General features: G+C 44.1%; 4 protein-coding genes across 9 annotated transcripts in view; 1 reads left to right on the plus strand and 3 right to left on the minus strand.

The window, feature by feature from the left end:
• Window positions 1–10,639, plus strand: part of LOC124039718 (rho GTPase-activating protein 21-like) — a 61,322-nt gene extending 50,683 nt beyond the window's left edge. For 2 of the 4 annotated variants that reach the window (XM_046355987.1, XM_046355988.1), the window contains 14 exons: window positions 699–821; window positions 1,281–1,580; window positions 2,066–2,130; window positions 2,252–2,400; window positions 2,765–2,907; window positions 3,170–3,328; window positions 3,505–3,583; window positions 3,989–4,062; window positions 4,143–4,232; window positions 4,355–4,480; window positions 4,607–4,648; window positions 4,770–4,911; window positions 7,071–7,102; window positions 7,772–10,639. In XM_046355987.1, coding sequence (XP_046211943.1) covers window positions 699–821; window positions 1,281–1,580; window positions 2,066–2,130; window positions 2,252–2,400; window positions 2,765–2,907; window positions 3,170–3,328; window positions 3,505–3,583; window positions 3,989–4,062; window positions 4,143–4,232; window positions 4,355–4,480; window positions 4,607–4,648; window positions 4,770–4,911; window positions 7,071–7,102; window positions 7,772–9,445 — 3,198 coding nt within the window. In that variant the 3' untranslated portion in view covers window positions 9,446–10,639. The remainder of the gene's footprint in view (window positions 1–698; window positions 822–1,280; window positions 1,581–2,065; window positions 2,131–2,251; window positions 2,401–2,764; window positions 2,908–3,169; window positions 3,329–3,504; window positions 3,584–3,988; window positions 4,063–4,142; window positions 4,233–4,354; window positions 4,481–4,606; window positions 4,649–4,769; window positions 4,912–7,070; window positions 7,103–7,771) is intronic. The other 2 variants (XM_046355989.1, XM_046355990.1) reach the window with 1 other exon arrangement.
• Window positions 10,640–12,539: 1,900 nt separating this feature from the next.
• On the minus strand, window positions 12,540–21,840 carry zgc:56231 (uncharacterized protein LOC406257 homolog). Of its 3 annotated transcripts, none has more exons than XM_046355992.1 (19): window positions 21,487–21,840; window positions 21,277–21,410; window positions 20,778–20,888; window positions 20,432–20,551; window positions 20,151–20,289; window positions 19,247–19,431; window positions 19,053–19,140; window positions 18,770–18,943; window positions 18,518–18,629; window positions 18,367–18,429; window positions 15,861–16,007; window positions 15,480–15,645; window positions 14,971–15,147; window positions 14,692–14,831; window positions 14,251–14,416; window positions 13,813–14,026; window positions 13,605–13,705; window positions 13,176–13,295; window positions 12,540–13,071 (listed from the first exon to the last, which is right to left on the minus strand). In XM_046355992.1, exons 1-19 carry the CDS (start codon window positions 21,500–21,502, stop codon window positions 12,844–12,846), a joined length of 2,601 nt encoding a protein of 866 aa, XP_046211948.1. In that variant the 5' UTR covers window positions 21,503–21,840; the 3' UTR covers window positions 12,540–12,843. The 3 variants fall into 3 exon arrangements, with proteins under 3 accessions (XP_046211948.1, XP_046211949.1, XP_046211947.1); XM_046355993.1 differs by having other exon boundaries at window positions 12,540–13,091; window positions 13,605–13,708; XM_046355991.1 differs by having other exon boundaries at window positions 13,605–13,708; window positions 21,487–21,837.
• A 990-nt stretch (window positions 21,841–22,830) lies between these two features.
• On the minus strand, window positions 22,831–24,812 carry rps20 (ribosomal protein S20). Its single transcript, XM_046355994.1, has 4 exons — window positions 24,680–24,812; window positions 23,697–23,796; window positions 23,426–23,499; window positions 22,831–23,052 (listed from the first exon to the last, which is right to left on the minus strand). Exons 1-4 carry the CDS (start codon window positions 24,680–24,682, stop codon window positions 22,870–22,872), a joined length of 360 nt encoding a protein of 119 aa, XP_046211950.1. The 5' UTR covers window positions 24,683–24,812; the 3' UTR covers window positions 22,831–22,869.
• A 758-nt stretch (window positions 24,813–25,570) lies between these two features.
• mos (v-mos Moloney murine sarcoma viral oncogene homolog) lies at window positions 25,571–27,143 on the minus strand. The gene has a single exon (XM_046355070.1). The coding sequence runs from the start codon at window positions 27,055–27,057 to the stop codon at window positions 26,050–26,052; it is 1,008 nt and encodes a 335-aa protein (XP_046211026.1). The 5' UTR covers window positions 27,058–27,143; the 3' UTR covers window positions 25,571–26,049.
• Between the last annotated feature and the right edge of the window lie 390 nt (window positions 27,144–27,533).

Genomic DNA, 27,533 nt, shown 5'->3' on the forward strand with positions numbered 1-27,533 from the left:
GGAGGGAGTCCACATGATCCGTCCTCATTATCCAACTTGCTGACTGGCCCCAGAGGCAGACTGACTGGCCCCAGAGGCAGACTGACTGGCCCCAGAGGCAGACTGACTGGCCCCAGAGGCAGACTGACTGGCCCCAGAGGCAGACTGACTGGCCCCAGAGGCAGACTGACTGGCCCCAGAGGCAGACTGACTGGCCCCAGAGGCAGACTGACTGGCCCCAGAGGCAGACTGACTGGCCCCAGAGGCAGACTGACTGGCCCCAGAGGCAGACTGACTGGCCCCAGAGGCAGACTGACTGGCCCCAGAGGCAGACTGACTGGCCCCAGAGGCAGACTGACTGGCCCCAGGGCAGACTGACTGGCCCCCAGACTGACTGGCCCCAGGGGCAGACTGACTGGCCCCAGGGGCAGACTGACTGGCCCCAGGGGCAGACTGACTGGCCCCAGGGGCAGACTGACTGGCCCCAGGGGCAGACTGACTGGCCCCAGGGGCAGACTGACTGGCCCCAGGGGCAGACTGACTGGCCCCAGGGGCAGACTGACTGGCCCCAGGGGCAGACTGACTGGCCCCAGGGGCAGACTGACTGGCCCCAGGGGCAGACTGATTAGCAGCTTACAAAGCCAAGCACTGTACACCGTGTTGCAGTATTGTGTATGTATGAGATTGTAGAGGTAACTCATGTGTTTGTTGTGTTAAAGGCGACGGTGGACAGGTCTTCAGAAGATTCCGGATCCAGGAGAGATTCCTCATCAGATATCTTCAGTGATGCTTCCAAGGAGGGCATGCTCCACTTCCGACAGATCAACACGGACAAGAGTAAGGTGTGTGTACAGTGCTATCCACACTCCACACACAAAGGGGTCAAGACAGTCAGTTATATCTGTGACATGGTTTAGAAAGAGTGGTGGGTAATCCTGTTCCTCTGGTAGATATTTAGTATAGTAATGTTGGTTTTTGTGTGCATTGCACTTGTCAGACCAGTTTGGCTTTGACCTAAATGTGTTTGAGATTCCTGGCTCTGTCATGTCTTCCTTGATGAAATGACTCCCCCCTCTAGTGGGTTACACTGGACACGATGACAGCTCATACTTCCTTGGAGAACCATTTTAGATGAGCTGCATCAAGGATGTGGAGATACTTAATTTGCAATGCCAGTGTCAAATTATAAGAGAGGACCATGTCTTTCTCAGTGCCTGTCTACCTCACTGCTGTTTTATGTGTTTCTCATACTTGTCGTTAAGTAATATCATTGTTTGTGCCTTTCCTCTCTCTCTCTGTAGCGTGTTGGTGGGGGAATGCGCCCCTGGAAACAGATGTACGCAGTGCTGCGAGGACACTTCCTCTGCCTATATAAGGACAAAAAGGAGGGACAGGCTCATGCCAACTCCCAGGTGGAGGACGAGCCACAGCCAATCAGCATCAAGGCCTGTCTGATTGACATCTCCTACAGCGACACGAAACGCAAGAACGTGCTGCGGCTGACCACGTCGGACTGTGAGTACCTGTTCCAGGCAGAGGACAGAGAAGATATGCTGGCCTGGATCAGAGTCATACAGGAGAACAGCAACCTGGACGAGGAGGTGAAACACACACACACCATACAGGAGATTAATTCCTATCAAGTTCTCCAGGATTGACAGAAATGTGTGGCAAAGTGAAATCAAACCCTTTCTGTGTTGGTAGAAAACACAAGATCAACCTCATGGATGGCCAATACTTCATTAATTACACAAATGTAGATCAAGTATACTTTGTCACTAACCCTCCCTTGATAAGGATCAGCTAACAGTGATTGGCTACAGGTCCTAGGTCACATAATACATACACATGACGCGTCCCTGGTCTACATTAAAAAAGGCTAACTTTACCACCGGACTTACCTCCCCTCTATTAGAAGGGAAGGTCTTCTTTCCCCTCCATGTAAGACCACTATAGTACTATTGTATATTTCTGTGGCTTTACCTATGCCAACTGATAGAAGTGGGTTATGCAAAGGGGAGGGGAGTCATATTGCATCTGATGAGTTAACATTGTCTGCTGTCTTCTGCCTTTTCTCTTGTTTTAGAACGCAGCCTTTACCAGCCGTGACCTCATCAGCCGAAAGATCAAGGAGTACAACACGTTGATGAGGTAAGCAGGGCGGACCACAGAGAGGGAGGAAGTCTCTGCAGTACAGAGGGAGATTGAGACCTGTGTTGACGGCTCCTATTGGACGTCAGACATCAAAACGTTTTGTTTGTGTATGACCCAGCCCGACAGGCAGTAAGAATGAACCGTCGCCCAAACCGTCACGCCAGTCGCTGAGCATCAGACAGACGCTACTAGGAGGGAAGGGGGAGACCAAATCTCTGAGTCCACACTTACCCAAAGCAGAGCAGGAGAGGAAAAACATGCACAAAGGTAAGAGCCAGAGGATTCAAATGTTCGCTTAGCTCTCAACTCATTTTTTAAATTTTTTAAAATTTATTTTACCTTTATTTAACCAGGCAAGTCAGTTAAGAACATATTCTTATTTTCAATGACGGCCTGGGAACAGTGGGTTAACTGCCTGTTCAGGGGCAGAACGGCAGATTTGTACCTTGTCAGCTCGGGGGTTTGAACTCGCAACCTTCCGGTTACTAGTCCAACGCTCTAACCACTAGGCTACGCTGCCGCCCCCTGTGAAGGTCTGGTTTGATTTTGAGAATGGCTTTTTGCTCCATATATACTGTACAGTTGGTGCTCGTGTGAGACTCTCCTCATGTTTTGTGTGTTAACCCTTCAGACGACACCAGTCCACCCAAGGACAAGGGGACGTGGAGGAAAGGTATCCCAGGGCTGATGAGGAAGCCCTTTGAGAGGAAGCCTTCTCCAGGCATCACTTTCGGGGTGAGGCTGGACGACTGCCCCCCTGCTGTCACCAACAGGGTGAGATTCAACTCACACCTACACTACGTATTCTCTCCATCTCCTCTTTTTGTTCATTGTTTCATTCATGTTTATTGGAATGGTTTATAAGGAAGTTCCTTCTCAACCCTGTCACACACCTTTCTGAGGTTGCTGCCATGGTAATTGTGTGTGTGTGTGTGTGTGTGTGTGTGTGTGTGTGTGTGTGTGTGTGTGTGTGTGTGTGTGTGTGTGTGTGTGTGTGTGTGTGTGTGTGTGTGTGTGTGTGTGTGTGTGTGTGTAGTTTGTTCCCCTCATTGTGGAGGTGTGCTGTAACCTAGTGGAGGAGAGGGGGTTGGAGTACACCGGGATCTACAGAGTCCCAGGGAACAACGCAGCCATCTCCAACATGCAGGAGGAGCTCAACAACAAAGGCATGAACGACATTGACATCCAGGATGACGTGAGTGACTCAACCCAGCACATGATGCCACTTTCACTCCCTCTCTCCAGTTGTCTTTGGCCCATCCTCTTTCTTTATGTAGGCTCTCTTTTTGTCACTCCTCTCTTCCCTCAGCTTTTCCATCTTTTCTTATCTCGTCTAAAGTCCCTTTCATTTTTTTTACCTGCCTTTGACAGAAATGGAGGGATCTGAATGTGATCAGCAGTTTACTTAAATCCTTTTTCCGGAAACTTCCAGAGCCTTTGTTCACCAACGGTAAGAATATTAAAGTAGTCCCACCAATAGCCTATTAGGAACAGCCTTCCATTAAGGGATTGTTTCGCAAACTTGGTCCTGGGGACCCAAAGGGTCTTTACACAGCTGATTCAAATAATGAACTCATCAAGCTTTGATTATTTGAATCAGCTGTGTAGTGCACCCCTTGGGGTCCCCAGGACTGATTAAGGGGTCACTATGCCTCCTAGTCTTTGATTATTTGAATCAGCTGTGTAGTGCACCCCTTGGGGTCCCCAGGACTGATTAAGGGGTCACTATGCCACCTAGTGGCTGAGTGTGAAACCTACACTTAATTACATTCTGTTTAGTGTTCACTTTCATAACACCAAAACCCTTTGTCGTCTTCTGTAAAAAACCAATGTCCGTTTAATTTATGCCCTGTAGAGAAGTATGCAGACTTCATAGAGGCCAACAGGACAGTGGACCCAGTGGAAAGACTGAAATTGTTGAAGAGGATGGTGGGTTCATGTGACATTCATTGTGAATTTAACTGACATTATTGCATGGTTACTTATACTTCACCTACTTCTCACTGCAGCTTCACGAGTTGCCAGATCATCACTATGAGACCCTCAAGTTCCTCTCGGCTCATCTGAAAACAGTGGCTGACAACTCTGATAAAAATAAGGTATTGTAAATTTCCATCTTGAATAGTGGCTGGCAGTCCTCACTTTCAACTTAGAGAACCTGTGATGTAGTGAGGGTATGTGTAAAGCGTGCGTGTGTGTTCCTAACTATCCTGTGTGTTAGATGGAACCTAGGAACCTGGCCATCGTGTTTGGTCCCACTCTGGTGCGCACTTCAGAGGACAACATGACCCACATGGTCACCCACATGCCCGACCAGTACAAGATCGTAGAGACTCTCATTCAGCATGTGAGTCCCACTTAACACCTTAATTGCAGACACAAGTGGACTGTTTGTGCATGATCTGCATATCAAACCAAAAAGTGATTGTGAATCCCCTAAAGATAAAGCTCCCTTTCCTTTGCTCCCTTCTAGTACAACTGGTTTTTCACAGAGGAAGGCAATGGGGAGCCAGTGGTGGGTACAGGCACATTGCTGCCCTCAATGCGACTTCTGTTATTCCTGCCCTATTTGCTATGATTATTTGTTTTAAATTAAACTTGTAGAGTTCACCCTGTTGCCTGACTGTTCGTTTCAGACAATGTCCCGATGTGAGAATGCGGTGGAGTCTCAGCCTGTGCCCAACATCGACCACCTGCTCAACAACATCGGCCGCACGGCCTCCACGCAGGGGGAAGTCTCAGGTAACGTGTTCCCTGGACCAGACCGACTCTGTGGTGGTGGGTCAACCTTTTACTACTTTTCCCTGTTAACCACTGTGTCTGTCGCTGGTGAGACCAATGTTTTTTAGTCTAGGAGCGTGTGAGGTTCAGCGTAATTGTCTGGTGTTGATGGATAGTGCTGCTTCCTTCCTAAGAGATCCTTCTTTGCCTCATTTGCTGTACCATAAGAGCGAAATGTCCATGCCTCGTCATGACTCAAAAAGACTGTTGGTTTGCGAGGGCAAATTATTCTTGACTCTTTTCCATGACGCAAAGGAGAAGGGGCAAAATAATTTTTCTGATCTGTACATTTTGCTTTCTTTTAGATTTTCCTTCCTTGGTTTACAATTTTAAGCAAAATTTCTTTGCCTCAAAATGAGGTTCTTTGAACTTTCTTTTACAATCCCTCCATCTTTAGTGTTTTTATTCAAACTCCACTGGGCTGTCGGTTTTTCCTCTCCTCCTGTTATTAATCCTGCCTACTGTTACACTAACACGGCATGTTCTCTCCCAAAGACTACACGAGAAAAAAAAGACAGGTGAACTCTGATCCCTCTGTCTCTAGTGCCGCTCTGTCGGGTGTCCTAAAGGATTTCCCAGCATTCACACATACTGATCTTGACACAGGCCAGGTGGGAGGAGTCTATCACACCATGATGTCACTGATGGCCTCTCTAATGTCCGTGATGGACAGCTGGAACTGTAGGAAGAAGGAGGATTGTTGCCCCCAGTGTAGCTGTCTGGTCTGCAGAAACCCTCGTTTCTTGTAAGCTCGAGAAAACCGTCGTAAGAAAAACATGATGAAACCGTTTGACAAAGAAAATGTGAAAGGGAAGCAGAGCAGCGGCCATATGGTACTGGACATCCGGTGGTGTCCGTTTTGTATCTGAGTATACCTAACACAGACCGGTGATACTGTCTGAAAGGCTCTCCACTGTCTCTCCTCACTGTCTCGCAAGCTTCTCGCAACAGGAGAGATAGCATGGTATGGTCCCCAGGTTTCTACCTACCCAGTCAATGTGCACTTGCATACTGTGCCACCATCTGTTTTCAAGGGGTGTGTAGGGGGGCTTGGCTATGTAAAAAAAAAAAAAAAAGTATAGTCAGTCAAAGATCAATACAAGATCAATTAGGCAGCATTGGATAAATCTTTTCCTCGCTGGCATTCTTTTTCATGTAGTGTCCTCTCTGTTCATAGCTAGCCCCTCTGTGACCCCCCTCTCATGTCTTAGCCTCATGGTTCATTCCATGGTTGTCTTCACTGTTGTCATGGCAATATATGCCGCCGTACTTTTCATTCAGTCCATCCCCCTCTCGGCTCAACTAGACTGAATACACTCTCTTTTTGTTAGCCTCTAACTGAAGCCATAAGACTTTTCACACGTCATTACACTACTCTTTCTTAGAACCATAATCCTATTTGTTTGAGTCAATAGTTATTATGGTAATACAAGAGTAAATGCATGTTAAAGTCTCCTCAATGAAGTAACATTCATGACTAGTCAGATGTGCTAGGTTTGTCATTTGACCATCAATTCAGGCAAAAACAAGAGATTGTGCTAGAGCTCTTTTGATCAGTAATTGGAGGCTTTGGTTTGCTATATAGCGTAGACCATACAGAGGGAATCCATTGACTTCCTACATGGCATATTACATATTTCATTGTCTCATTGGCCTGCTGTTGTGAAATGCACCTTGGATATTTTTTATGCCATTACCACAGTTTCACTCAGTATCCTGATATATTTGGGTATTATTGTTTTAGAAAAGTTGTAAGGACTCACTTGACCCTAGCATCTTCTGTGCTCATTGCTACTTATCTTTTATCCAGAATGACTTTCAGTTTTGCATGTACTGAGGTTTCTGTTTCCATGAAATAACACCCCACCCGGGTGGATGTGGATCTGAGTGTAACATAGTGCTCACTGCATGGCTTACCGCCTCATGTTTCTGTCATCCTTCTGTCCACTTACCTGTCAGGTTCTCGACATCAAGCACAGTGTCTTTTATCTGTGTTTACTATCCTCGTCATGATTCTCTCTGTTTCTTCTCTCTCTCACTGGCTTTTTCATATTGCACTCTCGTGGATGTTGTCTTGTCTGGTTGTCCCACATATTGTTTTGAATAATTGATGGGTAATCTAACATGTTCCTCTCTCCTCTCCCTGTTTCTTACAGATTCACCCACTAGTGACTCTGCTAAATCGAAGGTGAGTGTGTGCCCAGTGTCTGCTCTCTCCAGCTTAATGTAGTGTAGGGAGGAAATAATTGGTTGGTGAGCAGAACAAAGGTCAGATCACCAGGCGAGATCAAAGCACTGATTCCCACATGTGTGACAGTAGGCCAGGTGGAGTTTCATCTGTGAATACTGAACACTAACAAAACAAATAAGCAACAGTATAAACAGAGCCTTTCATGTCAAATATCAAACTCTGTTGGGTCCTAACTTCCCAAGTCTGTCCGATCCTTTCTTGGACATTTGTCTTCAACAAAAGGATCACTCACACCATAGACAATGCAGGAACTGGTGCTTATCATTACTGCACTGCTGTCATCTGGCTGCTTCTCTCAGCTTTGACTCAGAACACATGAGTTCATGCAGAACATCAAGCTTCCCTTGCTGGGGCTGCTTTAGTGCGCTGCTGTTACTGCTTCTGTTGTTGCTGAAAGGCTTGCATGGTTCAGTTGTAGTTCTCCTCCTGTCACTAATGGTTCCTACTCTCTGTCCACCCTTTTGGTTTGTGGCATTTTCAGAGGAACAGGTGCAGTACTGGTTGGCCAAGAACTCAGGCAGGGGTTAGAGGGTTTTTCTGTGTGTTGTTCTCGCAAGGGGGGTTTCTGTGGTACAAGTTCTGACTTGTTTATCTCCCTCTCTATAGGGTTCCTGGGGGTCCGGGAAGGACCAGTGCAGCCGCGAGCACCTGGTCTCCTCGATCTTTGCTGCAGCCAACCGCAAAAGAAAGAAGCCCAAGGACAAGCCGCAGCTTAGCAGCTCTGATGATGACCTAGACTCGGTGTTCCCTAAGAAGGAGCTCCCTGGCCAGAAGCAGAATCACAGAGGCCTGGAGGTGGAGCAAGGGATCAGTGTCAGCCCTGAAGCAAAAGAGCAAGCAAAAACAGGAGAGGAGAATGGAAGAGGTATTGAGCTCACGCCCAAAGGCAAAAAGGAGCACAGGAACTCTTTCTTTTTAAGGGAAAAGCCCTTGTCAAGGCAGTCCTCACCTGCCCCCTCACTCAAAAACTCTGGCTCCCCCAGACTCAGTTACCACATAGCTCAGCTTGGAAAGCCCTCTTTTTCAGACACCCCGTCCCATCTGGATGAGCCCACTTCTGATCTGGGCACCATGAGCTCTGGGGCTTCCATGCCCAGGGCACGACCTAAGAAGTGGGTGTCAGGGGCTGCTGCTCCTGATCTATCGGTAGCTGGGGCGTCAGCTGGGGCAGAGGTGAGCTCCATCACCTCTGACTATTCCACCACCTCGTCCATCACCTTCCTGACTGCAGCAGACTCTAGCGCACTCAGTCCAGAGGTTCAGGGTGGGGACGAGGCAGATGACGAGCGCAGCGAGCTTATCAGTGAAGGCCGGCCCATGGAGACTGACAGCGAAAGCGACTTCCCTGTGTTTGCTACGGGGGGCGGCAATGTCCAAATCATGCCTGTCTTAGTGCCGAACCAGACTGGGCATGGGCCGGAAAAGCCTGATCCTGCAGCAGCTGACGGGAAGACGACTCCTAAACTGGAACCCCGTCGCCTCTTTCCCTCCCACAGGCTGATTGAGTGTGACACACTCTCCAGGAGGCGGTCCCTGCGACAGAAGACAGATAGCGAGTCATCAGTAGAGGGTGGGACTGGCAGCGGGGAACGTGTCGAGGGCAGGTCGGAGTCAACACGACTGTCTCGTGTCTTGGAGGTGATGAAGAAGGGGCAGTCTACCAGCAGCCTCAACTCTTCCTCCCGTAGTGAGTCGGAGCGCCCTCCCGAGCCTGCCTTGCGCCTCAATATCACAGAAAGGCTCAAGTTCCGTCTGCGCACATCTGCTGATGACATGTTTGGCGTGGGTGCCCAGAAGAGCCAGTCTTCCCCGGAGACGCGCAGCAAGAAGAAAAACATCCGTCGTAGGCACACCATGGGGGGCCAGCGGGACTTTGCAGAACTGGCCGTCATCAACGACTGGAGGGAGCAAGGCGGGGTGGACCAGGCGGCTGAGCTGTCAGCCATGGACCGCCTCAAGCCAAAGTGCTCCTCTCAGGACTTCTCCATTCGGGACTGGATCGCCCGCGAGCGCTGTCGGGCCGGAGTGTCAGAGTTCAGCATGGACAGCCCACCCAAAGTTGTCCCCGAGGGAAACAGGGCACAAGCCCAGGGTACCACTCCAGAGAGACCCTCTCCCTCTGGCTCCCCATGCCTTCAGCCCATGGTGGGGGAGCAAGTGAACGGAGGTGGGCCGCAAGGCAGAAACAAAGCCAGCCTCAACCTGGCGGCTGACGACGCGCACCCACACAAACTATCAGGAGCACAAGTTGTCCGCTCGCGATTCTATCAGTATCTATGAAACAGCAAGGGTGTGTTGAGTGTACGAGAGTGAGTGCATGAGAGAAAGAGAGAACGGGTTTACGTATGTATTTAGATACCTTAGCAAGGGTTACTGCACTTTTCTTTTTTTCTCCTTTTTTTACAAAATATATATTTTATATATCTACTGTACATATGTGTATAGGCTCATAAGAAATGTAACTGGAGTGAAGATAAGGTTTTTCCATGTGTAATCGCTTTAGTTGACTTGGTGTCTTATACTGGGACAGACATGAAAAAAATTCACTTCCATCCTTGTGCTCAAACCCCAGTCATAGAAGAATGTGACAAGAACATTCATAGGTGGTTTTGTGTGATCGACAGCACACAAATCAATGGGACGTGAAAGCCTGGACTGTGGTGCATTAACTTGAGTATTACTAAGGAATACATATCTAATTCTACAAGAGGTAGATATTTTCAATGTATATTCTTAATTATGTTGACTAACACAGTTGCTTGTTAGAAATAGTTTTTCATCTGTATGCTCATATTTCCGAGGGCTGCTTTCTGTGCTGTGTACTGTGGGAAGTTATTTTTTACAGTGCATCATAGCAGACAGATCTATGCTTGATGGACAGAATTATAGTTGTTTTTATCAAATAAGTCTAATGTAGTGCAATGTATGATAGATGCTTGGTACAGTTGCTAAACTGAACCCTCTGTACAATTCAAGTCCACATTTTTTCAAATCTTTAGTAATGTTTGATTCTTCATTAAAGAAAAAGTGCCTCTTGAATTGATTTCTGTGAATAGATTGGGTGCCATGTTTTATTCCACACTTGTAAACACAATATTTTGTTTAATTACTTAATTGTATCACAGATACACTATTTTACTGTTTTAAAAAAGTAACATCGTGCAAAAAACCAAGCTTCCATTTCCAAGGCATTCCAGTCTTGTTTTTTTGGGTCCTCGCTTTTTTTATTCGCTACATGTGAATTTTAAATATTAAGTTCATAATTCAATGTATATATTTCATGTATATATATATTTTTCTTTGTATTTTTCAAGTGCAGTAAAAAAAGCATGGTTACGTATGGAGAAATGTTCATCTCTGAGAACTGCATGAAACAATGCTTCCTGGACAGTGAATATCTTGCCTGTGTGCAGCAAAACAAGGGTGCAACACCCTCAAGAAACACTGGAAATAAATCATCTTTATTTTAATCTGTTTGTCCTGTCCAGGTTGTTTTTCTTGAGGCTTAGTTTTCCTGATTTGCAAAGGAGAGCCAATGGAGCACTATCCATGTGCAACCTTTAATGTTTAGTTGAGATCAGTTGATTTGGGCTAATTTAATCTGTGGCGCTGAAGACCTGTGCTACAGCACAATATAAATTTAAAGGAAATGTTCCTGTGTTCGTGGCAACTGCATTCACAGTATGTCGGCTCAATCAGAAATAACCTTTGAGTTTAGATCTCGCTACAGCGCTATGGGTTGAATCAAGCCTAAATGGTCCATTGATATAGATGGTGAAAAGTGAAGTGCTGGCTAATATGATTTGTTTGGGGGAGCTTCGCTGATAATTCTAATATTGCAAGTGATAAAGTAGTATGAGCCTTGAGCTTGCTACTAAAGGAGTAAAGGAGCATAAGTGGTAATTAGTATGGCATTAGCAGCTGCTGTGTGTCATCAGTATTGCAGTCCAACCTCAACCACCAGAAAGCACCTGACCAAAGCAGGCACTGCACAGATGGGGCTCTACCAGATCATTTGCCCTTCCAGTCTCCGTGGTTTTTAAAGTATTCACACCCTTTTGACTTTTTCCACATTTTGTGTTACAGACTGAATTTAAAATGTATTAAATGGAGATTTCTTTGTTACTGGCCTGCACAAAGTGGAATTGTTTGCCATTTTTACAAATGAAAAGCTGAAATGTCTTTAGTCAATAAGTATTCTATCCCTTTGTCATGTCAAGCCTAAGTAAGCAAATTTTTACTCAAGTCACATGGAATCACTGTGTGCAATGGTCATTCAAAAATCATGTTGAGTACAGAGACATCTGTATGGTCCCTTAGTTGGGCAGTGAATTTCAGAACAGACCAGGGAGGTAGGGCAATAAAAATAAAAAGCAGACATTGAATATACCTTTGAGTATGTTGGTTATTAATTACTTTGAATGGTGACCTTCCTAACTCAGTTGCCAGATATGGAAGGCACAACAGTTGTATTAAACTTTTTCACTGTCATTATGGGGTATTGGTTGTAGATGGGTGAGAACATTTAATACATTGTCAATTCGGGATGTAAATACTTAAGGCACTGTATGGGGTAAATGCCCCTCCTGTAATTCTGTCACTTTTGTTTAATACTTTCCCTGGATGCCACCTCTTGGCTCAACTAAATCTACTTTCACATATCTAATAAAGTCAGAGCTATAAACTTATACAGTACGAGTCAAAAGTTTACACCTCCCATTCCAGGGTTTATTTCATTACGTTGTAGAATAGCAAAGAAACTATGAAATCAAATGTGGAATCAAGTAGTTAACCCCCCCAAAAAAGTTACACCCTTTGCTCACTTTTGGCATTTGAGGTAGTCACCTGGAATGCATTTCAATTAACAGGAGTGCTTTAAGTTAATTTGTGGAATTTCTTTGATAGAAGTCCCCTTGTCCGAGAGATGTACATGTTATCATGCCAGCCTACACAAAACATTAAATGTTTCTAAAATCTGGAACCATCCCCCTGTTTGATAGTTATATCCATACAGACTAGCTGTGTGTCTCTTTTGACTGGAATTGTGTTGGTCATTAAGGTGCAGCATTTATTTAAGTTCAAAGTAGTATACTTCACTCATTAGAATGTGCTGCCCCCCCTCCTTGGTAATTGCTCAACGAGTCTGGAGAAAAGGACATTGGGGTACCTGTTAAGTTTAAGCACAAAGGTCTGTGCAAGACCCTGGACCAAAGGTACTGGATGAAGAGAACTTGACTAAACCATTTATGGCACCTGAATGTCAATGTGATGTCCAGTTTTCACCACTGACGAAACTATTTACAACATAGCAAAAGAGCTGCAATTGTCATTCTGTGAGAAGTTAAAATTACACTTGAAAGCCATATAAAAATGGTCATATTCTTTCAGATATGGTCTCCCAATAAAACGGATCATGAATAGTCAGAATTTTATTTAAGAGTTTGAAAAAAAAAAACTGAAGGGCTCTATTCAATCCACATCGCTGAAGTTCAGCATTAAATTGTGATTGAAATGGAAATTAAATGGAAATGTTCCCAAATTGCAGAGACCGCACTGACCATAAACGCTGCATGTCAAAGCAATTGGAAATTAATTTATTTCACACAATCTGTAACAGTTCAGCAATAGTGTTTGAATAGAGCCCTAAACATTTTTAAAAACGTGGGGGAGGACGGTAGTTAGTGGAAGGGTCTTTTCAGCAAGGGTGTGGTCCGGACAGATTTCCTCAGTGTCCTGGCAATGGTGCTTGTTCGTGGCGACGTCACAGATTCCCTAATGTTGGCCATGAAACCCCGCTTGGACTGGACAGGGGACTTCTGGGATAGCTTGGCCAGCTCTTCTTTTAAAAATGCCAGTTCTTTGTCCTTCTCCAGATTGCCCTTACCTATACTCTCCAGATCCTGTGCCTGAAGACAGAGAGATGACACTGCACATCAGGTTTTCCTAAGTGAACACTGACAAACTAGGCTTATTTTGTACACACACATACACAGGTTCATGTAGTCTTTACCTGGTTAGCTAGCTTCTTATGTAAAGTTTCTATTTCTACCGTTTTGTCAAAGAAGCGCTCTCCGGCCTCATGTAGTGCATCATTCAGAACGGCAATCCTTTTTTGCAAAGACACAATCAGCTGGAAATAAACAAGAGACATGCGGTAAGGTAGCCTAGTGGTTAGAGCGTTGGACTAGTAACCGGAAGGTTGCAAGTTCAAATCCGAGCTGACAAGGTACAAATCTGTCGTTCTGTCCCTGAACAGGCAGTTAACCCACAGTTCCTAGGCAGTCATTGAAAATAAGAATTTGTTCTTAACCGACTTGCCTAGTTAAATAAAAAAATGCCAGGTTTGAGTTCCAACACTTGCATTTCAAAATGCATTTACACCCCTTTCCCTTATAGAAACACAGACTAAAAGTTATGCCTTCAGGCTAGGTTTCCTTACCTCTTTCTGCTCACAGAGTTTCTCCATCGCACTCTCTTTCAAAAGGAGTTTGAGTTGCTCTGAGTCTTTGGAAACAGCTGTGAGGACATCCCCTGCTGAGACTTCTGAATTCAATAGAAAGGAATGGCTAATTATTAATATAGGCTTATTGTGCACAGTTATTTGTAGTTTAAGGTATAGAATAGGCTTACTGTACAATCAGATTTACCGTTTGTTAACGAAATCGAATCAACACCGAGGGACATGGTGTACTGGCCCGTTAACCCTTCCTGCATGGCTACAGGTGGTGGTTGTGAGATGCTCTGTGTCTGGCTGGAGTCCTCTCTGGTTGGAACCATAGATGAACTCACTGTGGAACCTGACAGCTTGTGCTCCATCTTAGACAGCTTCCGTTCCATCTCAGACAGCTTATGTTCTAGTGCCTATAGGGGTTATGAGTCCATATTTACCAAACCTTTCCAACAACTAGGTTTTTTACTTCCCAGAGGAAATAAACCATAGAGAACGATTTCCACTCAGCGGGAAAATTAAAACGGGCGCAAACACTCGGCAGATCTGACCCTGAATTGACAGAATTCATATCTGACAATTTGATCAGGTGGTTGTGGCAGGACCTTGTCGATCACCTAAAGTGAGTGTCTAGTACCTCTACTTTCTCCTGCTCAGCGATGAACTCCTCAAGGGGTACGTAATCATCCTCTATGCGCTCCAGGGCCCGCTGGTAGGCATGGTCCTTTAGGGCATCCTTGTACATCTCAAATGTGTTCTCCAGCTTCTCCTGGTAGCTCTCCTTCAGCTCAGCCACCTGACGACTAGAGAAACATTTACACCGTCCTTTTAGAAGAAAATTTGGAGGACAGTTTATGGGTGTGAACAAATGCACAAACAGTGGAATTGTACAATTAAGTGAAAACTACACAAAATGCTAGTCATTAGATCTTAAATGAATTGCATACTATATGGCGCAGGAATGCACCCCATCCACCAGCAATGTGTAGCACTGCCATGGGTATTGCATGAGAACACTAATATAGCGGAAAGGGGGAAGGCGTGATTGTGCCCCGTGTAACACTCAGGGAACACTCACTTCCTGAGTTCTTCGCTCTCCATGAGTTGCTGCAGCATGGCGTCTCCCATCTCCTTGCGGATGTCAATCTCCTGGACCAAGTTCTTCCGTCGCTCAGCCAGGAGCTTGGCCCTGAGATTCTCGATCACATTCATGAGATCCTAGAAGAGAGCAGCAGTTCATAAAGTAATCAGACACCATTCATTCTGTAAATTAACATATTGCACCCATCTCTATGAAATAAAATCAGAAATCGCAGAACACTGGCAAAATCTTTTAGACCGTTTGGATGGAAAATACCTCCTGGGGTAAAATGGACATGTCTGCTTCATCCTCATCCAGCAGCTCTTCTTCAGACAGGTAGTTCTCTAGAGCCTGGTCATCGATGACCCCGTTCTTCAGTAGAGGCTTCCCATCGCGCCCCACCAGCCGTGGGGTCAGAGACTCTAGACACTTTGTTGGGATCAGCTGGACCACCTAGGACAACAAAGGTGATTAGTACCCATAGGGCTCTGGCCAAACTGCACTATATAGGGAATAGGGTGCCATTTATAACACACTTCCAGTACAGGGTGTCGTACTCGTTTACTCTCCCTACAATAATTCTCACACTAATCCTTATCAATGCGGGAGGGTGAACAAGTACACTTTGTGGCTAGACATTTCAACAAATGGAATTTGACCATGACACCTATAAGGTGATTAAGGGCATTGCAACAGAACACTACATTTTTCAACCCGTGAGAAATTCAGAGTCAACTCTAAATCGAGATGGAGTAGAATGTGGACAGGGTGGGCGAGAGACCAACCTGCTTAGCGATGGCAGAAAACTTCATGACATGGAGAGTTTCGTCATATGTGGAAGCACACTGATTGATGTTCACAATCATGGAGGCTCGGCCCTTCCCACAGAAGATGGACTGGAAGAGACGGGTCAGTTTGCTCTCCCTGAAGGGAATATAGCCGTTCTTCATCCTGATAGAGGGGGGGGAGGATGACAACTCGAGTTTATCAAATATCAGCTTTCCAATCAGTTTCATTCAGGGTTTGAAAACATGCATTTTTAAGAATTTACCTGACAAAAATCAGGTTTGTGTGCAGCATTTGGTCAAATTTGTCGAGGTGGTTTTGTAGCAGTGGTTTTTAATAAGTCATTCTGGTAATCAATGGCAGTACTACTTGTTCTGTACCTGTCACTCTGATTGCTGCGCAGGGCAGCGATGCATTTCCCCAGGATGAGCAGAGAGTTGTTGATGTTACCCGCTTCCTTCAGCCTCTCCCCAAACGTCTTCGTTTTTCCGCATCTTTCCGAGCCAGCCAGGTCACACAGAGAGAGTCTGGGGTGGAAAAAGAAAATAAAATCACGTCGAGTAGGAGATGTTGCAAGGATGGGGTGGTGTCACATGGCACTATGGTCATGCAGCTTATTCAGACTTTGGACAAAGCGTGGACTCTTGAGCAAGTTGCAGCACAGCATTGTAATTCATCCTAAAAACTGTTGTGAATTTACTCAAATAATGAAGCTGACAAATGAAGGATTTAACGGAGGAGTCCATTTCTGGTAACTGCAGTTAGGTTGGATGGTGTTTAAGCACGTAGAGAAACAAGCATCGTTTGCCAGTGTTGGATTCTAGCTTGAAACACACACATATATTCATGTTACCATATTAAAACATTGATTACTTTAAAATATGTAGGCAAAGTTAAATCGTTTGAGCTTATGGAGGCAGGCAAAGGGCAACAGTCGGCTTGTGGTCACTGATACGGTAGGAGAGCCGTGGATTAGGGAGGAGTGAGGAATTCAGCTCAAGGTCAGGTCAGATGACGTGAGAAGGAACATAGCAGATACACACATGCCCACAAATTCTAGTAGGAGGCGGGGCCAAGACTACACTTGTGAGAGGAACCACTGAAGTTTCTGAGTAGCAACAGATCTGTTGGCTAGCTAGCTGTGCACAGAGGCGACTCCTAGTAGGAAGTTATACATACAGTGCCTTGCGAAAGTATTCGGCCCCCTTGAGCTTTGCGACCTTTTGCCACATTTCAGGCTTCAAACATAAAGATGTAAAACTGTATTTTTTTGTGAAGAATCAACAACAAGTGGACACAATCATGAAGTGGAATGACATTTATTGGATATTTCAAACTTTAACAAATCAATAACTGAAAAATTGTGTGCAAAATTATTCAGCCCCTTTACTTTCAGTGCAGCAAACTCTCTCCAGATGTTCAGTGAGGATCTCTGAATGATCCAATGTTGACCAAAAAGACTAATGATGATAAATACAATCCACCTGTGTGTAATCAAGTCTCCGTATAAATGCACCTGCACTGTGATAGTCTCAGAGGTCCGTTAAAAGCACAGAGAGCATCATGAAGAACAAGGAACACACCAGGCAGGTCCGAGATACTGTTGTGAAGTGTAAAGCCAGATTTGGATACAAAGAGATTTCCCAAGCTTTAAACATCCCAAGGAGCACTGTGCAAGCGATAATATTGAAATGGAAGGAGTATCAGACCACTGCAAATCTACCAAGACCTGGCCGTCCCTCTAAACTTTCAGCTCATACAAGGAGAAGACTGATCAGAAATGCAGCCAAGAGGCCCATGATCACTCTGGATGAACTGCAGAGATCTACAGCTGAGGTGGGAGACTCTGTCCATATTACACATCTGGCCTTTATGGAAGAGTGGCAAGAAGAAAGCCATTTCTTAAAGATATCCATAAAAAGTGTCGTTTAAAGTTTGCCACAAGCCACCTGGGAGACACACCAAACATGTGGAAGAAGGTGCTCTGGTCAGATGAAACCAAAATTGAACTTTTTGACAACAATGCTAAACGTTATGTTTGGCGTAAAAGCAACACAGCTCATCACCCTGAACACATCATCCCCACTGTCAAACATGGTGGTGGCAGCATCATGGTCTGGACCTGCTTTTCTTCAGCAGGGACAGGGAAGATGGTTAAAATTGATGGGAAGATGGATGGAGCCAAATACAGGACCATTCTGGAAGAAAACCTGATGGAGTCTGCAAAAGACCTGAGACAGAGATTTGTCTTCCAACAAGACAATGATCCAAAACATAAAGCAAAATCTACAATGGAATGGTTCAAAAATAAACATATCCAGGTGTTAGAATGGCCAAGTCAAAGTCCAGACCTGAACCCAATCGAGAATCTGTGGAAAGAACTGAAAACTGCTGTTCAAATGCTCTCCATCCAACCTCACTGAGCTCGAGCTGTTTTGCAAGGAGGAATGGGAAAAGATTTCAGTCTCTCGATGTGCAAAACTGATAGACATACCCCAAGCGACTTACAGCTGTAATCGCAGCAAAAGGTAGCGCTACAAAGTATTAACTTAAGGGGGCTGAATAATTTTGCACGCCCAATTTCAGTTTTTGATTTGTTAAAAAAGCTTGAAATATCCAATAAATGTCATTCCAATTCATGATTGTGTCCCACTTGTTGATTCTTCAAAAAAAATACAGTTTTATATCTTTATGTTTGAAGCCTGAAATGTGGCAAAAGGTCGCAAAGTTCAAGGGGGCCGAATACTTTCGCAAGGCACTGTATATGTGCTTGTGGAAACATTTCTTTGCAGCCGTTTGACCCAGTGGGTGAATAAACTTGGTTTGAGTTTTTACTCCGTTTAGAACCTAACACCAGGTAGAATATGGATGAAAGTTAATACTCACTCTGACATCGTCTGAACCTCATTTCCATCAATTCTCAGTAATTTGATGGTAAATATGCTGTGGCTGTGACCAGGGGGAAAACGTAAAGATGAATTATTTTATGCATTTCAGCAATCCACAAAGAGTATAAATCAAATGTGACTGAACATGCCTTCTGCTTGATGAATGGTTCATCTTAGTGGAAGCAGCACTTCGGTTTTTATTTCCAACTCTGAGAATTTTGCATGCCTCCTCAGAGTTGTGAACATTGATCCACTTTAGATCTGAAAAGGGAAAATAGGATTAAGTCCATTTCAATACTACATGAGCAAAGCAACCATTGAATAAAACGGAAGGGAACTTGTGGGCACTTTGTTTCAAGGGGCACATCATCCCACTGCCTCCCTACACACACACACACCACCTCTGACATACGAGTTTCCCACACTGTCCTCACACACACGGAGGGCTGTGCGTCTCTGTGTCTTGGAGGTGGGCGACGCCTGCAGCAGGTCATATACGCTCTCGTTGTAGATCTCGTAGAAGGACACCCACAGGGCGAACTGGCTGCGGTCCCCAGACACAGCCACAAACTCAACTAGGATGCAGAGAACCACAAATGATCCCGTTATGGCATTTCTATCAATAGCCAGTCCAGAATCCAGATGTTTGACTTGAACAAAGATGGGCTTACAGATGTGATGTACCTGTGTTATCGTAGGAGACTGAGAAAGAGAGGCTTCCAGTAGAGGAAGAGTGGGATGAAACTCCACTGACACGTGGGGGTTCATTTTCCTATGTGGGGGTTAAGAGATCAGGGTAACAAATAAAACCGTAAGACAACAACTTCACATGACCCACCAACTAATTAGGCTACTCCACATTATGTGTCCGTGTTCACCTCTTTGAGTAGAGCAAATATAGCTGCTTTGGTGTTTCGTTCCTGTTGGACCTGGTCAGGCCCTAGGTACTGAGCGTCACTACCGAGGTACGGCTTCAGATCCATGTTCTCATACTGTCTCCCTTTGATGTGTCTGAAGATGACATCCAACGCCTGGGGGAGAATACCAGGGTCTTTCTGGGATCCTGCAACATAGCAACAAAAAGAAACAGAAAGTCTGTCCTTTGCAGGCACTCCATTGACTAGTATCAGTCACAGCCAGCTGCATAGGTTTCAACCAAAGTGTAGAAACCCTGGATGACCGAGGGGGCGATGTATTGAAGCCACTGCACAGCCATTGTGGTACACCATTGTAAAGACTTTTGTAAGCTATAGAAATGAATTTATTAATGTCTACAGTCATTTGACAAGTATTTTCTATTACCGACACCTCAATGCATATTTTTAAATCACATTCATAAAAAATAAACAGTCCTTATCTTTTTGTGGAGTACTAATGCTATGGTCCCCACTACAAAAAAAATACTAAGATACACAGTTTTGTGCTTGAAACATTTCATTGAAATGCTGTAGAATCCCATTCATTCCTATGGAGAACTGCTTCTGAGTACCACCAGTATTGCATTGGGTGGCTTCAAAGCCTCCCAATTGGCCAACACTTAGAATAAACATCATTGGTTTCATCAGGTAAACTCAAGGATAAAGACATACAGTCTGTCAAATGGGGTATGGGGCAAAAACTCTGTGTTAAGTGTGAGTCTCTCCCTTGTCCTCCAAAATACCAAATGCAAGAAACACCCCCCCCCCCCCCCCAACAAAGCAGATCCTTTCCAAACAGAAGTTGGGCGGCATAATTAGCAGGAAGATTACTATGAGCAGGGAGGTTACTTACTAGAGGACTTACCTTGAATTGTGTGAGTCTTGCCTGCATTGGTCACACCATAGCTGAAGACTAGAGCATTCTTCCCTTCCAGATAATCGTGAACTTGGCTTTTGATGGTACCTTCGAAGAAATCTGCCTGCTTCGTCTCAGGCCCAAAGATCTGAGTGAAATTAAAACATGAGACCAAGAACATTACATTTTAGTCATTTTGGAGGCACTCGTATCCAGAGCGACTTACAGTCAGGATCAGGAACCACCTAATTGTTCCTCAACAAGGCATTAATCACATATGTTAGCCAAACCTGAGAGAATGAGAATGTGTGTATCGCCTGGCCAACGCCCTTCTCACTGCTCTTCATGGTAGCAGAGCCTTTGGGCGCATGCAGCATTACGGTCCTGGCATTCTCAAGAACCACACAACCCTGCAGAGAGACAAGGAGATCGTGGGAGAGGTGTGGATCAGGGAAGATTGTTTACAGGACATTAGGAAACGGGACCTTCAAATAGTTTCTAAACATTTAATAAAAACCCGGAGTCAAGACAATGATATGGTACATTTGAAACCTGACCATATACTCTAAAATATTACTGTTTAGATTAGGATCAGCATTTTTTTTTTCTTCCCCCAACGGCCCCATTGCCACATACCTGGTCCTCATTGCTGGAGATCTCATCCTTGGAAAAGGGCCTCACCCTTAAGTAGACCCTCAAATGCTGGTGTTTCTGCTGCTGCTGTTCTGCAGTGTCCAACACCTCGCTCTGGCCAGGGGGAAAACATCCGTTAAGTCAATACAATCATATGTTGCATCCTTAATAGAACCCTATTCTCTACGAAGTGGTCAAAAGTAGTGCACTATATAGGGAGCCATTCTACAAATTACTCAAACGGTCAGTCAATAGGCCATTGTAACATTATCAGAACTTCAACATTGCAGGCTCCCAAGTGGCGCAGCAATCTTTGACACTGCATCTCAGTGCAAGAGGCAGCACTACAGTCCCTGGTTCCAATCCAGGCCGTGATTGGGAGTCCCATAGGGTGGCACACCACCGTTATCCAGGTAGGCCGTCGTTAATAAGAATTTGTTCTTAACCGACTTGCCTAATTAAAAAGTGACATGTAAAAAATAAATTAAAACCTTGGGTGTACCTGCGTAGAAGCAATAGAGGAGAGTTCTGAGAGCACATCTCGATGGGGATTACATGCATGGAGATCATTGCATGTAGATTCCATTGCATCAAGTACTGTGCCATCATGGGTCAAATCAATGATTGTTGTCATGTCTAAGCAAGAAACAGATGTTAAGGATTCAAACATATGTGAGAACCAATAGTTTTGCTGTATTTCACGTTTACTTACGACCGGAGGAAGCCATAGTGTTGAATGAAATTGATTGCTTGTTAACGATTAAGGAAAAATGCTCTCCAACAAATGTTGATAAAAAAAATAAAAGTATTGTATATGAACCTAAACACAAGACAACATGCAGTCAGAATTTCCAATATCAGTAAGCAAAGAAACTCCATATAAGACCAAACAACTTCAGGTTCAAATCAGTACTTAATTGAGAACAGGTGTAATCCTGGGTTAACCAATCACTTTTCAGAAGGTTAGCACAATCTCAAATTGGCCCCTACCTACTAGTTATAGGTCCATTCCCCAATTGGTGATGTCATTAGGCAAGCCAAAATTTCCACCCATTCAAACTTGCTGAGAAGGTTGTCTAGATTTTATTTCCAACCAGCGCTTGTATTTTTTTTTACACTTTGTGTTCATTCAGATGTTGTACAATGTGACACGAAAAAAAACAGGATTTAGTCTGCACGGGGGCTTTAAAGGATTGGCTTGGTTTAAGCGAACCCAACGTAGCTGGCATATAATAAAATGCCTGAGCGGAATTCACACCCAGTTATCAGCAGAAAGGGAAACTAGATTGGGTTAGATGTATCCCTGAAAAACAGATGTATAATTAGTCAAAATCCATTGAGTTAGCATGGTACTAGATCCACCTTGCCCTCTGATAGGCTATGTAGAATGTCAGCCACACTAAACACCTACCCATGCCTTTCAGCCATCTTCATGTGTCAAGGGTGGGCTTCAAATCCATAATTTCATTCACACTATTGACTATACAAGGCATGCCTTGTCTACAGCATGGAGACTTAATCCATTCATTATGTGGCACCCAGGTTAAACTAGTTCAAAATTCCTTTCTGGTTGGACAGTAAGTACAGTTGAAAGCAACTGCCCAGCTGGCATACTAGCTTATTTTCACATGACACTTAGCTATTGAGATGTACTTGTATTCTTGATTCCTCTCCCATCCGCACCTTAAAATAAATTCCAGCTGTTCTGTTGAACAGACCTTGGGTTGCAAAAATATTTTACACTTATTACAGGTGGGAAAGGAACACAATGACCAACCCATTAAGGATTCCACGTACATCCGTGGTAGCCTTTCAAGGTTTACTAGTTCCCACAAACAAATTTGAGTAAACACCATAACCATTCAGTGGTCTTAGTCTCCACCGTTGACAAACATCCTCTACTACAAGCCCACACCAGGCTCAGCAAAGTTGGAAAAGGCAATCTTAAGGGTTTCTAAAATAGTCCTATATCGACTGAGCCAATTTCATAGAATAAATTTACCAATAAAAGCATTTAATATCCCTCAACATTTAATGAGCCACAATATCCACGCAATAATGTTTTAAGCTTTTATTGCATGGGGTACAAAACAGCTTATGCATCAGCGATGGTGACCTCAACCTCTACACCAGGCTCAATGCTGATTGAGGTGATCTGCTTGACAATCTCAGAGGGACTGTGGAGGTCGATCAAACGCTTGTGGATGCGCATCTGGAAACGATCCCAGGTCTTGGAGCCTTCTCCACAGGGTGTCTTTCTGGTGGTGATGCGCAGAGTCTGAAAGGAAATGAGAAAACAAAATAACACAGGATACTACCCATCAAATGGTGAGGTAAGTGTCAATCAGTATTTTGACCAAGTTAACACAACGGCATAACTTGAACACCATTCCCTGGCGCCTAATGCCACCTGGTAGAAAACAAACTACCATTTCCCCTCAGCTTACTTAGCCTTAGTGATCGTTTTTTTAAATATTTTTTTTATGTAATGTCGTCCCCTATTCAATCAGAGCCACCACTGGGGAGTGGGCAGAAAGCGAAGGGTCGTTGATTTGGCATCACCTCAATAGAGACCCAGGGTAGACCACAGATGGGAGTCCCAGGCTGTCAAGGATGCGGGAATGACAGTTGTATATAGCTGGTGTACATACCTTGGTGGGCATACGGACTGGACCCTTCACCTTGAGGTTCTTCTCCTTAGCTCCACGGATAAGGTCTGCACACACTAAGAACATGAAGTAAAAGGGCTGCATGTCAAATAAAGGTGGCGACATGCACTTCAACATGCCATCAATGGGTGCACATAGCTCAGAATAGCGTATTATGAATCAGAATGGGTCATAGCATTAGCCATGTCATATCAAGCATTTATCCTCATAGCAAAATATGTTGACAAAGTTAAGGTATTTAAAGTGAAGGTACCCTTTTCCAGAGATTTGACATTGCGGCTGGTGAGGGTGATACGGATGCGATGGATGGCAACCTCAGCCTCAACAGGGGCTTTACCGGTGTCCTTGAACGCCTACAGGTGCAAGGAAAGAATCACGCATGTAAAAAAATATATATATTTTTACAAAAGAGGGCAACTAAGTTGTGCTTCAAATGTGTAGTCATGGCTCAGAATAGCGTATTATGAATCAGAATTTGTCATAGCTTAAGCTATGTCATAACATGTTTTTATCCTCATAGCCATTGGTGTTGAAGTAATGAACGCATGTATTGTAGCCTATTCTGACGGTTCTAAATCCAAGCTCCATAAATGAAGCGCGCGATGAAAGAATTTCAGCAACTGCAGCATCCGTGATAGACCCTGCTGTTTCAATGGCCAATTTAAAATGCAAAGACGAGCACCATAGTATTAGCTAGTTATTGATTCTAACATTCACTGAAATATTAATTTACAGCTACATTGTCGTGGTTTGGTGTCAAGATGTAGTAACCAACTACACTTAAGGCTTTAAAGTACGTTAGCCAAGCATTCGTGTCATGCTGTTTGTCATATGGGGAAGCAATAATGAAAGGGAGGGAAATGTCCTGTTGGCTAATAAGCTAACGTCAGTTCGTTAGTTAGCCAACAAGGTAAAGCCAAAAATCAGGAATTTGGTCAGACTTCAGTTACTCGACTCATTTAGAAACGACCCAACTACACCTCGTCACATTAAGACAACTCAGAACTAGTTCAACGTTATCTGATTCGACCAATTAAATTGGCAGAAAGCCATCCAAAATGAATAGCTACCTACCCAGCCATCTTCACTGGCTAGTTAGCTAGCTAGCAACTACACGTGCAACTGCCCGGATTCAGAGCGACCAACGTTAAAATACTGATCATCTATTTACAGTCTCCGCATTGCGAGCTAGCTATATGAATATGTTTGCGTATAGTTGAAGATATAAAATGTTACCATATTCTTTATATTCCTGACCGACTTATTCGTAAATTCCAAGCGAACAGCGGTGAGTCAGGAACGTCAGTTCTTCGCGAAAGGGATTGAGAGAGGCCTGCTTCCGTATATATACACACTACGTCCGGGCACCACGTGACCTTTGTGCCAATAGAATAGCCTGAACACCAGGGAGGCGTATCTGAACCAAATCACCCCTAAAGGACCCGTTCGAATATTTCGTAAGGGCACCCGTCCTCCTCTACTCCCTTGAAGACTTGAATATACCAGATACTTTATTATCCGAGTTTTCTACGAAGTAATGTCATGTCTGTTTCTATGTAATGAAATAATTGACTTTGTGTTATCCCTGTAAAGTTGTGTACTGTGTAATTTTGTTTGTTTCAAATACAATCAATCCGTTTTTCCAAGGGACCTAGCTTTCTACCTTGCACCTGAAGAAGCCTGTAGTTTCTCTGTTGTGTAGAGTATGGTGCTGTGGCCAACATGGGTAAACTCTTCTGCTTTGTCTGATTTGTGATTATTGCCTGTGTTGCTGTCTGCTATGTAGGGCTGTTGTTGCTTTTTATGTGCTGATTTATGTGCTGTTTTAACCACCTTCAACTAGCAATTTCATAGCCTAAAATTAGATAAATGTGCAGCAATGTTGATATTTTTTCCCCTTATGAAAATACAAATGGTTCCATTTTCTTCTGAGACATGACACACCCATTGTATACATTTTGTTGAAGGTTAGGCCATAGTTCAGTTAGTTTAAGTGTCAGCCTAAACACACAATTACCAAACAAATGATTTCAACATGAGCAAAACAGGTTAATTAAGCTGTTTCTGTTGATGCTGTAGAAGTCATCCCACTCTAATGCTATTACAATACTAGAAACACCATTCCAGTACGAATCAAGGACGTTTAATGAAATCTCAAATATCTAAACTTTACATACATTTCAAGTGTGTTACATGCAGACTGCTGCTGACATTAACATTTATTTGACATTGAAACATTATTAAATCCTTTATAAATCAAGTAAACAAGTAAAACAATCTAGTCCACAGAGCAAAACCAACTTCAGTATCAGAAATGTAAATCGTTCAAGAGGTTCTGCGTTTAAAACATGAGTAGATTAGGTAGCATGTGTTATAAATACACTTAAGCAGAATTGGCAGAAGAATGGCAGCATCAAACTAATCTGTGGTGTCCCATTGGGGCTTGCCTTTCACAATTCACTTAAATTCAGTAAGACAACATGGGAGTCTATAACTGGCTGTGCGTAAAAGCTGTGCGTAAATTTGTAAAAATGTGTAAAAATTTATGGACACAACTGACGGATCATACCATGAATAGGCTGGCTTGAAAATTACAAATAAAAAAGTTAATGTTCGGACCGAATCTTGTCCAGATCTGTGATGACATCTTGAGCGCTTGGTCTCCAGCTTGGCTCACCGCTCCAGCACTTGGACACAATGGATCGGCAAAGGTCCCCATGGTGTGACTTGAAGGACTCATCAGTGACCGAGGGGCGTAAATCGTATGCAACTACTGCGTATAAAACATATTGCCTGTCGCCTGTATAGGGCTGCTCTCTGGTGATCATTTGCCAAATAGTGATGCCTAGGGAGTAGATGTCGGATTTTGGAGACACGTCTCCCCCCTTCAACAGCTCAGGCGCTCGGTGGGTGTAAGTGCCCCCGCCAAGACTCATTTGGGGGCTGGGCCGATCCCCCCCGACCTCCAATTTCAGTGAACAGCCAAAGTCAACAATCTTACACACATCCTCCCTCGAAACCAATACATTGGCAGGTTTGATATCCAAATGAACAATACCATGAGAATGCAAGAACTGAAGACCATGCGCAATGTTTTTGGAAAACGTAATCCACCTGTCCACTTCGAGCGTCTCTGCGCAACCGTAGATGACCTGGTGGAGAGTTCGTTCACCTGCGTATTCCATCACTATTGTGCCAATGTTGTCCCCGTTTTCTAAATTCTCCGGTATACACGTGGTAGCTGCTATAATTCGCACAATGTTCTTATGGCGTAAGTGAGCTGCATTTAGCTCAGCCCAAAAACTTTGCCTGGAGGCGAGTTTATTCTTGACGCATTTCTTCACTTTTTTGACAGCGACAGTCTCCCCAAAGTACACACTTCTGTAAACGGACCCAAACCCCCCAGATCCGATGGGCTGCATGGATTGCAGTTCCTTCCAATCAATGGTGGATGACCATAGCCTGGTTGCGACCTTCCCATGGAACCGTTGAGTTGGAATTCGTAGGGTGGAATCGTTGGAATACTTTGCCAGTGGACTGCTGCAAGCTCCAAAATCTAGAGATGGATAAAGGTCTTTAGGCAACAAGCGTGTCAGGGGAATTGGGGATGGCATGTTCGAACCACCTAGTGCGCTTGCTGTAAAAACGAGAGATTGCGCGTGTTGCCTGTCTATTCACACAGCTGTCATTAGATCAGTTGATTGCTGGACCAAGAGGTAGCCCTAATGAGGATTTGCCTCTGATTTAAAGTCACAGTCACGTTTTTTGTGGGAGAGACTTCAATTGTTTGAAAAGGTAAATCTTGCTCTCATTAAATGTCATTCATTGAGCACTGTATATGACAGAAATCAAGTGCTGCACGTAAACATGTCATTGGATGAATATTTTTTTTTTGTCAGTAACCTTCTTTGTTGATCTGCACATCTAACAGAACCAGTGGCTAAAAGCACAAATTGGTTCAATATGCATAGGCTTATCTTACAGTAAAATGTATTAATTATATTTGATTTTTGTCTTGAAGACCTTGAATATGACCAAGAAAGTCAATTAAAATATGATAAAATAAGAGGAAATAATTCAAACTCCAGGA

This window comes from Oncorhynchus gorbuscha, linkage group LG07 (genome assembly GCF_021184085.1).
Source record: "Oncorhynchus gorbuscha isolate QuinsamMale2020 ecotype Even-year linkage group LG07, OgorEven_v1.0, whole genome shotgun sequence".
In the NCBI taxonomy this organism is placed as follows: domain Eukaryota; kingdom Metazoa; phylum Chordata; class Actinopteri; order Salmoniformes; family Salmonidae; genus Oncorhynchus; species Oncorhynchus gorbuscha.